This window comes from Plasmodium falciparum (assembly GCF_000002765.6).
Source record: "Plasmodium falciparum 3D7 genome assembly, chromosome: 13".
NCBI lineage: Eukaryota > Apicomplexa > Aconoidasida > Haemosporida > Plasmodiidae > Plasmodium > Plasmodium falciparum.
The window spans coordinates 1005001-1020000 of record NC_004331.3 but is presented as its reverse complement, the minus strand read 5'-3'; the positions used below and the strand labels follow the sequence as shown (position 1 = coordinate 1020000).

Here is a 15000-nt window from a genome sequence, read left to right as displayed (position 1 = left end):
TGTATAGATATTTATTTATTTATTTATTTATTTTTTTTTTATTTTTTATTTTTTTTTTTTATTTGAAAATGATCAAATGTTATAATATAATATAAAATAATATTTGCAACTAACACATTTTTCCATTATGATATAGTACATAAATATATGTAATATGTATATGATGTAGATATGACCTTTTAACTTGTATTATTTTTAACTATATAAATTTTTTTTTTTTTTTTTTTTTTTTTTTTTAAAACAAAGGTGTATATATTTGTTTTGTTAATTTTGATACGTTTCTAATATTGGTAAATTATATTTACTCATATACAAAATTTATGAAATAAAATTATAACTCTTTTGAAGATTTTTTAATCATAATATAAAATAATTAAATTATATACAGTAATTTTTTTTATTATTTTATTATTTTATTTTTTTATCATTTTTTTTTTTTTTTTTCTATCATCTCAATTTATAATGATGTGAGAAATTATTTATTTATTTGTTTTTCTTTTTTTTTTTTCTTTGTTAAAATATACTGTGTATGAATATTTATACAAATACATACTATATTGAATGATAATATATATATATAACAAAAAGAAATTTATAATTTGTTTGATTTAATTTTATTCTTTTGTTAAATGTGGCCATCCGTGTTGTATCCTCGTGTGGGTGCCTCATTTTATTATTTATTCTGAACCTTCGAAAGATGAACTTATTTAATATATTAAGGAACACCTCATTTGAGATAGATGCAATAAAAATAAATTTTCTCTTCTTTAAGAGTTTGATAATTTATAATGTACCTTTAAAAAACATTGAAATAAGAAAGATTCTTTTTCATTTTTATTTTATAAAAAGGTTCCTTTCGTTAATCTTTAACAAGCACGCAAATGAGGATGACAATAATAAAACTGAAATAAAAAAAAAAAATAATAAAATAAAAAAAAATAAAATAAAAAATAATAATAATAATAATAATAATAATAATAATAATAATAATAATAGTAGTAGTAGCAGTAGTTGTTGTAGCAATAGGAATAATGACATATATGATAATTATAATCATCATAATGATAATAAAATAGATAATTATAAAAATTTGAAAAAAGATTATATTGATAATAGACATAATAATAATCATTCCAATAAATATAATAACGAAGAAAATATAAATGTCTCGAAAAAAAACAAAGAGGAGATATTTATAAAATCTATAAAGGTATCCATAAATTGGTCCGAGGTTGAACAATATAATTCTTATTATAATATTTATTTTAAATTAGCTAATCAAAATATTATATGTAGAATATTATATTACATATTTTTTAAGTTATTATTATATTGGTTTATTAAAATATTTTTTAAATTTTATTATATTAAAATTGAACAAGTACATGTAAATATATATTATAACTATAAACATAGGCACATAAAATATTGCGATAATAAAAAAAATATTTCTAAAAGTATAAATGTATATAATATAAAATTTTATGATCTATCTGTTTTTTATAATACACTCAAAGATACTATAACAAAAATTGAACAAAATGATTCTCAAAAGAAAAAACAAATTATATCAAGGAAAGATATCCAAAAATTAAGTGCCCAAGATAATCAAACAAATAACAATAATAATATGGAGAATCACACATATGATAATGTTCAACATAGTACATATCAAAAAATATATAATAATTTATGTTGTTACAACACGTTTAATATATTTTGTAAAAAAATTATTCTTTTTAAAGAAAATAATCACTACAATAATTTAATACACGTCAAACATCCAACCATTATATTGGATAATCATAAGAACAAGTTTTTTTTTCCTTTTTTTCATATAAACCTTAAGACATGCGAGTTAAAAGAAATTTGTTATTTATTAAATTATATAAACAAAGACCATTTTATAAACGATTTAATATATATTATTGAAAGGAATGAACTTGCCAGTTATGTAAATTATAAAGAGAAAAAGAATTCAAATTATGAACACACAACAACAAGACAAAATGAAAATAAGAATTATTGTAAGTACTTTTTAAATTGTTCATTTTTTTTTAATTACTTATTTATTCATTTATATTTAAAAAATAAATTACTATTAAAAAATGAAATTCATAAATTACATATAATAAAAAAAAATTGTGGAAATAATAAGCATTGTAATAATAATGTATGTTATTATAATAATAAAAGTGAAAAAAAATTACCTGACCGTTTCGAGCTATTTTTCAATTATCTCCTGACTTATTCAGAAAAAAATGTAATTCGCATTGGTCAGAAAAAAAAAAAAAAAAAAAAATATAACAATAATAATGATAATAATAATAATAATAATAATAATAATATAATAAACGAAATATATTTAAAAGAGGAGAAGATATGTACTTCATACGATAATCCAAACAATGAGAACAAAATATTAAATAATAAATATAATTATAATGATCTAAATATTGATCCGAAAAGTATTTATGATATGAGTGAGCATCATGAACGTATGATTAAACATGAAGAGGGAGAAAACAAAATGAATTATTATGATGAGGAAATCTTTATGAAAGAAGATGAAAAAGAAAGGAACTTCAATTTAAAAATATATCAAAATTGTAAAAGTTCTTTGTCTTTAATAAAACTTTTTGTAATTTTTGAAATTAAAGAGATGTTGGAATTATACGAAATAGTACAAAAGGAATTATTACTTCCTCATTTGTATATAAATAAAAAAGAGTATGATACAACTACTACAAATAATGATAATAATAAGGATAATTTTTTGGTGAGTTCACTTCTTTCTACCGATATATATATACAAGAATTTAATCTGTTCATAAATAGAAATATAAATAAAAATATAATATTAAATCAAAACACCATTTTCATAAAAAATAGAAATGAAGAGTTGTGTTGTGATAAATCACAAATGGTTGATAAGGAAGAAATTATAAAAATAGAAATTGAAGAGATAAAAAATGAAAATAAGAAGAATGATATATACATAGGAATAAGAGATCAAAGAAGTGTTAATCAATACAATGTCGAGAATACTTATAAGGATATTCCTAAAGAAAATATAGAAAGAGAAAGAAACGTACATTTAAATAATATATTATGCACTAGTGTTTATTATGAAGAGGATGTCTTATATGAATACTCATTATGTGAAAAAATAAATATTATATTAAAAATAGAAAGAGAAGATTCATTTAATAAAAAAATTAATAATGATAAAAACATTATTGTAACGATATATGCTCATAATTTTCTTGGCTATATGTTACCTACACATGTAAATTTTATTTATTATTTATATTCTATATATTATTTAAGAAAAAAAAAAAGTACACATATTTTTAATTGTTGTATGAGAAATGTATTACGAGAAAAATGTCGAGTGAATAAAAAAAAATTATATGAATATAAAAATACTGAGTATAAAGAAAAAGATGAAAAAGATGAAAAAAAAAGTTCCCTTTTTATTATTAAAATAATTAGCAAAAATGTTAAATTACAATTTTTTTGTATTTCAAACAAATATAATGTTCTTAATAATGATTGTAATGTTGTATGTACAAAGAAAGGAAATAATAAAAATGTGATAAATAATAATATAATCTCACCTTTGTGTATTACATTTAGCTTATATTATTTTTTAAAAATGAATTTAAATTATAAACATTTGTCTTATAAAACATATTGTTTGAATAATCATTATTTTTATTTTAGTAATATAAAAGTTCAGTTGTTATCATGTTCTAATATTTTGAGAGATATTTGTATTCTTGAAAAGAAAAAAAAAAATTATACATCATGTAGAAAAAGAAGTAAAGAACTTTCAAATGATGGGAATACATATAAGAACCTTCCTTGTGATATGTATTTAAAAATTAGTGACAAAAAAATTGATATAAATATAATTAATAATGTTAAAATAATTTTTCTTAATTTTATTATATATCAAATATATATAGCTATACGAAGAATTGTTTATTTAGATAATATAAAATTAAATTATAAAAGTACGAAAAAAAAAAAATTCATAAATGAAGAAAAGAGAAAAAGGAAAGTGAAACAAAATATATATCATCATATGTTATTAAAAAAAAATTATTTCTTAAGGAAAACGAAGAATGTGCCATTTGAAAAAAATAAAGAAAAAAAATATATATATGATGATAATAATGATGATAATAATGGAGATAATAATGGAGATAATTATAATATTAAAGATTTATTCCTTCTAAATAAGAATGCGATTTATAATAGCTATTATTATCCATATGATCAACAAGAAGAACATAATAATAATAATAATAATAAGAAGAAGAAGAAGAAGAAGAAGAAAAAAAAAAAAACCGAATCAGATGTAACAATACCTATAAATTACAAAAGAAAAGATCCAAATAAGATATGCACATATTACAATTTTTATAATATGAAAAAAAAAAAAAAGACATCACTATTTGACTTTTCTCACCTTTTAAAATATATTATCCATATAAAATTAAAAAGTCATATTACATTTATATCATTTGATAATGTTTATAATAGTTTAGAAAAATTAATAAATATAAAAAAAAATGAGGATTTATTAAAAAATCAATATGAAATATATTTATGTAGTAATCTATGTATATATTATTTCGATTTGTTACATAGATATAATATAAAAAAGAATAATTTTATTAAGTTGTTCATGGATTTTTATGTATTCAAAATATATAAAAGATTATATAAGAATAAAATATTTAATATGTGTAGTTTTAAAAGATATTATAATAATCATTTGGAAAAAAATGAAAATAACATAAATACAAAGCAACATAAAATAAATAATTATAATACTATTCAAAATAATGAAGAGTCACCTTATTTTCGTTTGATAAGTACAATAAGGAATATAGATTTCTCATATGAAGTATTAAAAAGTTATCATAAGAATCAACATATTCATGATATTAATAAAAAATTTGATGACAAGGTTTATAATATGAAAAAGGGTATTATATATGATGAGTTTATAAGAAACATAAAAAAGTATAATACAAATACAAAAATATATTGTAACCATATTTCTGTTATATATAAGAGCAATGATTTTTTTAATTTTGTCAATAATTATATTTTAAGGGATTTTTTAAATATATTTTCATTAAAGCATCCATATGAAATAAAACAAAAAGAAATGAAATATATAAAAGAAATGAAATATATAAAAGAAATGAAATATATAAAAGAAATGAAATATATAAAAGAAATGAAATATATAAAAGAAATGAAATATATAAAAGAAATGAAATATATAAAAGAAATGAAAGATATAAAAGAAATGAAAGATATGAAAGATATAAAAGAAATGAAAGATATAAAAGAAATGAAAGATATGAAAGATATAAAAGAAATGAAAGATATGAAAGATATAAAAGAAATGAAAGATATGAAAGATATAAAAGATATAAAAGATATAAAAGAAATATTAAATTATAACAATATGATGATAAATACATATGGTAGTAATAAACACTTATGTAATAATCATGAGTATTATAATTTTGTGCATGATGAAGTGTGTAATATGTTCCGTTTACGTAATTTTATTATTTTTAAAAATATGATTAAAAAGGAACATGTGGAACATACTAAAGGATATGAATCGAAGGGTTTTTCTTCATATAATAATATGTATAGAATAGAAAAGAAAAATATGAAAAATATGATTATAAGTTTGAATAAATATAAATTTGATTTTAATAATGTACTTTTATATATTCCATCTATATATAATAATAATAATAAGTTTTTAATTTTTAAAAGTAGAAATATACATATAAAAAATAAATATATATTTAAAAAAGAAGATAATAAAATAAAATTATATGATAAGATATTAGTATATTTTTTAAATAATTATTGTTTTTCATATCCAACAAAAAATAAGGTTATGGATAATTTCCATATTCTTATTCAATATTATAGAAATGTTTTATATAAAAAGAAGAATCCTCTTTTTTTTCTGAAAATATTTTTATGTGGAGTATTACATATGTGTCCAGAAGATTTTAATTTATTACAACAAATATGTGTGGACAATTTGTTAAATAATAATGTGGAATATTTCTATGATAAGTTATATTATAATTTTGTACATAAACAGGAAAATCAAAAAAATAATAAAAAAAATAATAATAATAATAAAAAAAAAAATAATAATAATAATAATAAAAAAAATAATAATAATAATAATAAAAAAGAAATACTTAAATCAATATTACATTGTAATGATAATAAAAATTTTGAGGGTAACCAAGATAAGAATGATCATAGAACTGTGTATAATATAAAGAAAGGGAAATATAGAAAAGATAAAAGAAAGACTTATAAAGATATGCATATAATATTACACTTTTTAAATTTTCAGATATTTATAAAAAATAATTATTTAAAATGTAATATGCTTTATATATATAGTACATATATTAATGTAGATATTATAAAATATATAAATAATAAAGATACTATAATAACACATATAAAAGGATTCATACCTATAGTATTAAGTTATTTATATATGTATCCAAATAATATAATAATGTATCATAAAAAATTGAATAAGAAAGAATATATAAATATTATATCCAGAAAATATAATAGATATCTATATTTTGATATTTCTCAATTTAATATGTTTATAAAAAATGAAGTCAAAAAAAAAAATATATCTATATTCCATGAAAAAAATAATTTATTAAAACAAAATGAGTGTTATGAAATATTTTATAAGAGAACTAAAGATAATTTTATTGGTAAGGAAATATGCAATGATATTAACATAAAAATTAAAAGTCTTTATATAAATTCGGACATTTTTGAATTATATAGTTTATATATTTTTTATTTTGTATGTGATAAAAATCTATTTATATATGAAATAAACAAATTGGTACAGTTTGAAAGGTATATAAAAAGGTTAAATAGGAATATCTTATCATCATTAGATATGAAAAAAAAAAAAAAAAATAATAATAAAAAAAAAAATAATAATATATATAAAAATAAAAATAATAATATATATATAAATAAAAATAATAATATATATAAAAATAAAAATTTATTAATAATAAGGGATAAAGAAAGTTATCATGATAACAATTATTTTGATATGCTAATATATTTATATAAAAAAAAAAAAATGAAAAATATAAAAGATACCGATTTTAATAATTATAGTAGTTATATAAAATATAATAATATTTATAAAATAAATGTAAACATTAAACATTTATCTTTTATATTTAATTTTATGTTTTATGAACATATCATACAACCTACCAAATTATTTTATAAACAAATAGTAAAAAAAAAAAAGAAAAAAGATGTATATAATACTAATAATAAAAGACAATACAAAAATGAATTATGTATTCTGTATAAAGGATATTTCTATGTTAATTTTATATTTAATACATGGAAAAATATGGTTCATTATTTTGTTCATAATAAAAAGTATATGTGTATCAATGGTTATATTTTTGATGTTAATAACATCGTAGAGAATAAAAAAAAAAACGTAAGTAATGTAAATCGTATATGTGAACAAAATAATATGTCATTTTATAAGGATCCTATTTTTGATAATGATATTAATAAAAAAGAAACAAATAAAAATCGACATTATTTTCAAAATAAAGAATATTCCGATATTTTAAGTGTGTTACTACATTTATATGAAAATGTGAATAATATACATAATGAAAATTTAAATATACATAATGGAAATTTAAATATACATAATGAAAATATTAATATATATTTTACGATAAAAAAAAGTAATAAGTTATATTTACTAAGCCCTAACATTTCATATGTTTTAAGTTCAAATATGAATATACAATTAAATTGTCAGTATAATAAGGATATATATTTTGTGGATAATATAAAAAAAATAAAATTCAATTATTTTAATTTTAACGATATATATACAGACCATCTTGGTTATAGAGGGATATCCCCTGCCCATAAAAATAATGACCCTAAAGATGAATATGAAGATATAAATATAAATACAAATGAAAAAATAAATACAAATGAAAAAATAAATACAAATGAAAAAATAAATACAAATGAAAAAATAAATACAAATGAAAAAATAAATACAAATGAAAAAATAAATACAAATGAAAAAATAAATACAAATATATATACAAATATATGTAAAAATAATCCATTTACAAATGTTATTTATGATATCAAATTATTATACCACACGTCCGACGTAAAAACATGTAATAAAAATGAATATCCGTTATTAAATAATGTACATAAAGAATATAATAAATTGGATACATTGAAAACAAATAAGGATTGTTCGAATCCATTTTTTATAAATATAAAAATAAAAAATTTAAATATAAATATCACATTAAAAGATTTATTATATTTAATAAATAAGTTCAAAGAAATAAATTATTTTATAACATATTATGAAGATATACATGTATTATTGTTTTATAAGTTATCTAGAGAAATGTTATGTAACCAATATATATGTAGAATAAAAAAAGAAAAAAGAAATACATCTTCTCATACAATTTTTTTTTTAAATGTAGACATGTACAAATGTTCTTTCAATATATATAAACCTATATGTTGGTATAAACAAAAAGAAATGTATCATAAAAAAAAAATTGTAAAAATAATTTCTAATGGATCTTTTTCTTATACATCTTGTATTAACAAAAAAAAGGATATAGATAATACTATCTTTAAAAAAATGAATATTTCTTTACACACGGATATTTTTTTTTCAAATAATAATATAAATGAAGAATTTGTAAGAAACATATATGTTACATTTATTTATGTAAAACGTAAAGAACAAAATAATCTTTTTGTTATCCTTCAAAATGATAGTATTAATGTATTTATTACAAAAAATGTCTTCAGGAAAATTTTTTATATTTATCAATGTATAACACATGTGAATAATAATATATGTAATGTTAAAAATAAAAAAAAATATAATTGTAATTATAATAAAAAAATATATAATTGTAATTATAATAAAAAAAAATATAATTGTAATTATAATAAAAAAATATATAATTGTAATTATAATAAAAAAAAATATAATTGTAATTATAATAAAAAAAAATATAATTGTAATTATAATAAAAAAAAATATAATTGTAATTATAATAAAAAAATATATAGTTGTAATTATAATAAAAAAATATATAGTTGTAATTATAATAATAGGGACGTGAAAAATTATGACCTTACAAATATCCATATTAATGAAAAGAATAACAAATATGATACATTACAAATTATACAAAATAAAAAAGACCTTTTTCAATATAATAAAGATCATATATATTATAATTCTAGAGACATATACAGTTTATTAAATAATTATAAAGAGAAAATATTTTTTAATCAAAGTGAAGATATATATAATTTGAAAAATGATAAGGAAACCTGCTTACTAATGTTTTATATAAATAAAAAGAAGAAAAAAACAAAGAGTAAAGAATATCCACAAAGTCTAATAAATATAAATGTAGATAAGAACCAAAAAATAGATACAAAACCATTATATATCTTTCCAGTATTAAGAGAAAATTATATAAAGAAAGAGGATATAATTATGTATAGAAAAAATAATATATTTCATTTTTTTACAAATGTATGTATATATAATAATACAAATTATGATATTATATTCTTATATAAAAACTACAAAACTTTATTATATTCTAAAAAAAATAATTATATAAGCAATTTTCAACATGTTGAAGAACCATTCTGTATTTTACTTTTTTATAAAAAGAAATTGTTTGTTTCGAAAAAAATTAATATATATCATAATTTCCAAAAAGGAAGTTATCATAATAGGTTTGATACGAACCACCTTCATATAAAAGATAGAAGACAACATAAGGAAATAAAAAAAACATTTAATTTGTGTGAAAACATAAATAATAACAAAATGAACAGAAATATTAAGGATTGTAATTATTCATCTGGTGGGATATATCATATTCCTTGTAACCAAGGTGTTTGTTATAAAAACCTTGTGTCCTTAAAAGAAGATGAGAAATGGAAAGAATATTTTTCATTAATTCGATGTCACGGGAAAGAACAAGATAAAAAATGTAATAATGATATAAAATATACATGTCACATGCCTAATAATACACATAGAATGTTTGAATTAATTAAAAGAAAATATATTAAATCATTTTTAAACAATACTCATATTAGTTATGATAAAAATGGTATAGAATTTATCATCGACATGACGGCCATACAAAATAATAATTGGCTATATATACATATAGATGCACATGTAAAATTATTAAATTTGCTACCTTTACAAGTATTTTTTAAATGTCGGGATAAGATTCAAACTATTAAATCATTTCAAAAGAAAGATATATTTTTTCAGGACATTACATTAAATGTATCATCAAATGAATTCAAGGATGTAAATAAATTAAAAATAATATATCAAAAAGAAGATGAAACAAGAAAGAAAGGTGATACAATAATAATAAATCATGATAATAAAAACAAAAACAATAATAATAATGATGATGATGATAATAATATAATTCCTTGTGTATATAGAAAACAAAATTTTCATTTAAATTATTTTCGATTTAATAAAGAAATCATTATAACATGTCACACTGTTATTTTTTTATATGATGTACATATGAAAAATATACAAATTAATGATGACAAATTATTTTTTGTGACAAAAGATAAATATAGTAATAGTAATAATATAGCAAATGAAATGAAGGAACCATATATATATCCTCTTAAAAAAATTAAAAAGTTTGAATCATTTTACAACGAACCTTGTAAATATATTATTATGGAGAATACGAAAATTGAGAAAATATATTCTAATACAAATATAGAGATAAAGATAAAAGGAAATAATCAAAGTATTTCAAACTATGTTCATACATATATGATCATATGTTGGAAAAGACAAGATCAATTATCTAATTATATAAATGATAAGCTTCATATGTCTTCCATTTTTCCGTATTATGATACAAATAAGGAAACTAATGATATAACACAAGATAGAAAATGTTATAATAATAATAATAATGATATTAATAATGATAATAATGGTAACAATACTAATTATCTATTTAATAATAACATGTTAAGTCCATACAACAATTTTATTAATCAAATTATATTGATACACCCCTATTTTATTCTTATAAATAATACAAATTTTAATTTGGTCATGTGTACATCTTGTAATTTTTATAATAATAATAATAATAAAAATTATAAAACTAGTGAACGTGAAATAAATAAAAACAAAAGGAATTATTATTTCCCTAGACACTCTAGTCATGTCATCAATTTAATATCTTTAGATGTAGATAGAAATTTTTTTTTTTATATTAGTAATTCTAATAATATTAATAATTATCCTTTTATATGTGGAAAGGTAGATATAACTAAAGAATCGACTATCATCTTATGTTTTCTGAATAATAAAAATATAAAACATAAGGAGAACACAACAAAACACAATCATAACAATAATTATAATATGAACAATAATAATGACATGAAATATATAAACACAGAAAAACAAACATACCACGTAACGTTTATTCATTTAAAAATTAGCATATGCAAAGGATTTAAGTTACAAGGATATTATAAAAAAAATGTATTCCCAAATAGTATGTATATTATTATATCTGAATATGTAAATAATGTGTGTAAATTTGAAAAGTATATATCATATATAAATAATTATAATAGTAATAAAATCTATGTTAATCATAATATACAAAAAAATAATGTTATGAATATATATAAATATATAAAAAATGAATCCCAGGGTGGTCATATAGGTGTGCGAAAATGTAGTAAAAAAAAATGTATACAACATGAAGAATATAATAGAAATGGTGACGAGTATGATGGTGACGAGTATGATGGTGACGAGTATGATGGTGATGAGTGTGATGGTGATGAGTATGATGGTGATGAGTATGATGGTGATGAGTATGATGGTGATGAGTATGATGGTGATGAGCATAATGGTGATGAGTATAATGGCGATGAGTATAATGGCGATGAGTATAATGGCGATGAGTATAATGGCGATGAGTATAATGGCGATGAGTATAATGGCGATGAGTATAATGGTGATGAGTATAATGGTGATGAAGAAAGTGTAAAAAAAATATTTATCTATAATGATACCGAAAGAGAAATCCTTTTCGATATATTTGATTTAAGCGAAATGATTTACATAATCAAAAAGACAATGGACGAGGCAAAAAACAAAAACGAACATAATAATGATAATAATAATTATTGTATTCGTAATGTTCCTTTTGATGAGAAAGAAACCGTTCCTTCCATCAAAGAAAAAGAAAAAACACACGATTTGATTAAAACAAAAAAAAAAATGAAAGGAAATTTTTTCATAAACATTTTTAATTTGTATAGTAGCGATGAAAATACTTCTGGAGAGGAAAAAAAAAATAGTTCTCAAGAATTTATAGAATATGATATACAAAATAAAACAAATGTATTATCTTCTAAAAAATATATTGATTTTATATACAAAAATGATAATTCGTTTAAGAAATATATAAAGGATAATGAACATCTTTTTCGGCATGTTAAGAAAAAAAGCATTGCCTTCTTTCCCATGAGGAAAAATAATGGTATTAAAGATTGTTTTTTTATAATTAATACAAATTATGAAGAAGATGATGAGAAATACTATCCTAAAGATTATCATGATGAAAAAAATGATGTTCGCTACAATAACAATAATTGTGATTATGATAACTATCGATCTTATAAACTTTTTCATTTTTCCTTAAAAAATAAAAAGAATCATAACAAAAGATATGTGATTAAATACACCAGAAAAGAAGAAAAGAAAACGAATTACATACAAATATTACTAATACAAAAAAAAAAAAAATTATTCATTAATATTTCAAACATGGTAGATAATCTCATACAAGTCAAAGGAAAGATAAACATGAACATTCTACATAAACAAAATCAAGATGTTATAAAAACAGAAGAAGATATATCAACATGTTGTAATATGAATAAAACGTTTAAGTGTAATGTGATCTCTCCAAAAAATGTGTGTAACGAATCTCATATAGTACAAAATTTAGTATATAACAAATTTATTCAAATAATAAAAAGATACAGAAGGAAAAAAAAAATTGGAATCATAGGAAGAAATAATAAGGGGTACTTATTTTTAAATAATATATATAGAAATATTATTAATAATTGTAAGGATGATAAATATAAACATCTTTTTAAATTTTTTAAAAAAAATTGTTTTCTAAATCAAGGTATGACATATATTGTTTGGAAAGTATTGACTTATGTTCATAAGGAACGTATAAAAGTTCAAGCGAACATAAAAGATGATACAACAAAACAAAATAATAATAATAATAATAATAATAATCGTTATCATAATAATAATCGTTATCATAATAATAATCGTTATCATAATAATAATCGTTATCATAATAATAATCATCATCATCATAATAATAACCGGTGTAATGATTTTCATATGATAAAATCACATCTTTTTGGATATCATACACATAGCAGGAATATACACCTATATGAAAAAAATAATAAAAATATATTTTATATTATAAAGAATAAGCAAGAAAAAGATAATAAGGAGGCCCTGCTACCCATAGATGAATATAATTATTATGTACATATAAAAAATGATATACGGTTACATTTATTCGCTTCTGTTATAATAGAAGATAATTATATTCATCGAAACAAATATGAATTAGGACATTCGAATGATGTATATAATTTTTCTAAGATAAATTATTATCATAATAAAAATGGAAGTTCCTTAAATATTAGTTCATCACATGATACTTCTTATGAACATTCGTATAATATACATGATAATATAATAAACAGTATTGAGAGTATGGCATTTTTAAAAAAGAAAGATAATATTGATCCATATGATGATTCATATGATAAACATATAAATAATTTTATGAATAACAAAAATATTGAGATAAAGAAAGAGAATACTAATTTCTCATCAATTTTATATAATCAAAGAGAAAATAAAAAAATAAAAAAGAATGATAAAGAAGATATAAATATATATAAAAAAAAAAAAAAAAATGCACATATTTTTACTATAATATTAAATAACATAAATTTGGTGATAAATAAAAAATGTAATTATGTTGAAAAGTATCATATTTTTCTCACCATTAAAAATATCCTTTTACTATATATGTTATCTCACGAAATAAATAAAATATTTTTTAAAAAGGAGGTAGATAAAAATAAAAATGAGGATCATACAAATGATTTGTTTGTAAAAAAGAAAAAAAAAAACTATCCTCAAAAAGACAAATGTGTTAATACATATGATGATTGTAATCATATACATTCTTTAATAAAAATAGAAATACAATACTTTTATGATAATAATAAATGTTGTTTTTATATAAAAAATTTTTCTTTTTTCTTATCACCTATTTATATACGCTTATCATCAACACATGTAGAAGAGATATTTTTTTTTTATGATTACGTTTGTGAATTTATTAAAAGAAAAAGATGGGAAAAAGAAAAAAAAAAGAAAAACAAAAAAGAAAATGTGTACGAAGATAACTTTATCTTTTTTACAATAGAACAAAAGAAATCAAACGAAGAAACAAAAAAAAATATAAGCGAAAATATGAAATATCAAAATGGAATATGTAAAAACATTTGTGTGGGGAAAAAAAATTGTGTGGGGAAAAAAAATTGTGTGGGGAAAAAAAATTGTGTGTGTAAAAACATTTGTGTGGGGAAAAACATTTGTGTGGGGAAAAAAAATTGTGTGGGGAAAAAAAATTGTGTGTGTAAAAACATTTGTGTGGGGAAAAACATATGTGTGTGTAACAAAGAAGTAATATATTTAAACCTGGA

The 15000-nt window shown here is 18.7% G+C and overlaps 1 protein-coding gene across 1 annotated transcript in view; it reads left to right on the top strand.

The window, feature by feature from the left end:
- Nucleotides 1-697: 697 nt before the first annotated feature.
- PF3D7_1324300 (conserved Plasmodium membrane protein, unknown function) overlaps nucleotides 698-15000 on the top strand; it is a gene marked incomplete at both ends in the record, with an annotated part of 16556 nt that continues 2253 nt past the window's right edge. The window contains one exon of the mRNA XM_001349947.2: nucleotides 698-15000. This exon is cut by the window's right edge and continues 1231 nt beyond it. Coding sequence (XP_001349983.1) covers nucleotides 698-15000 — 14303 coding nt within the window.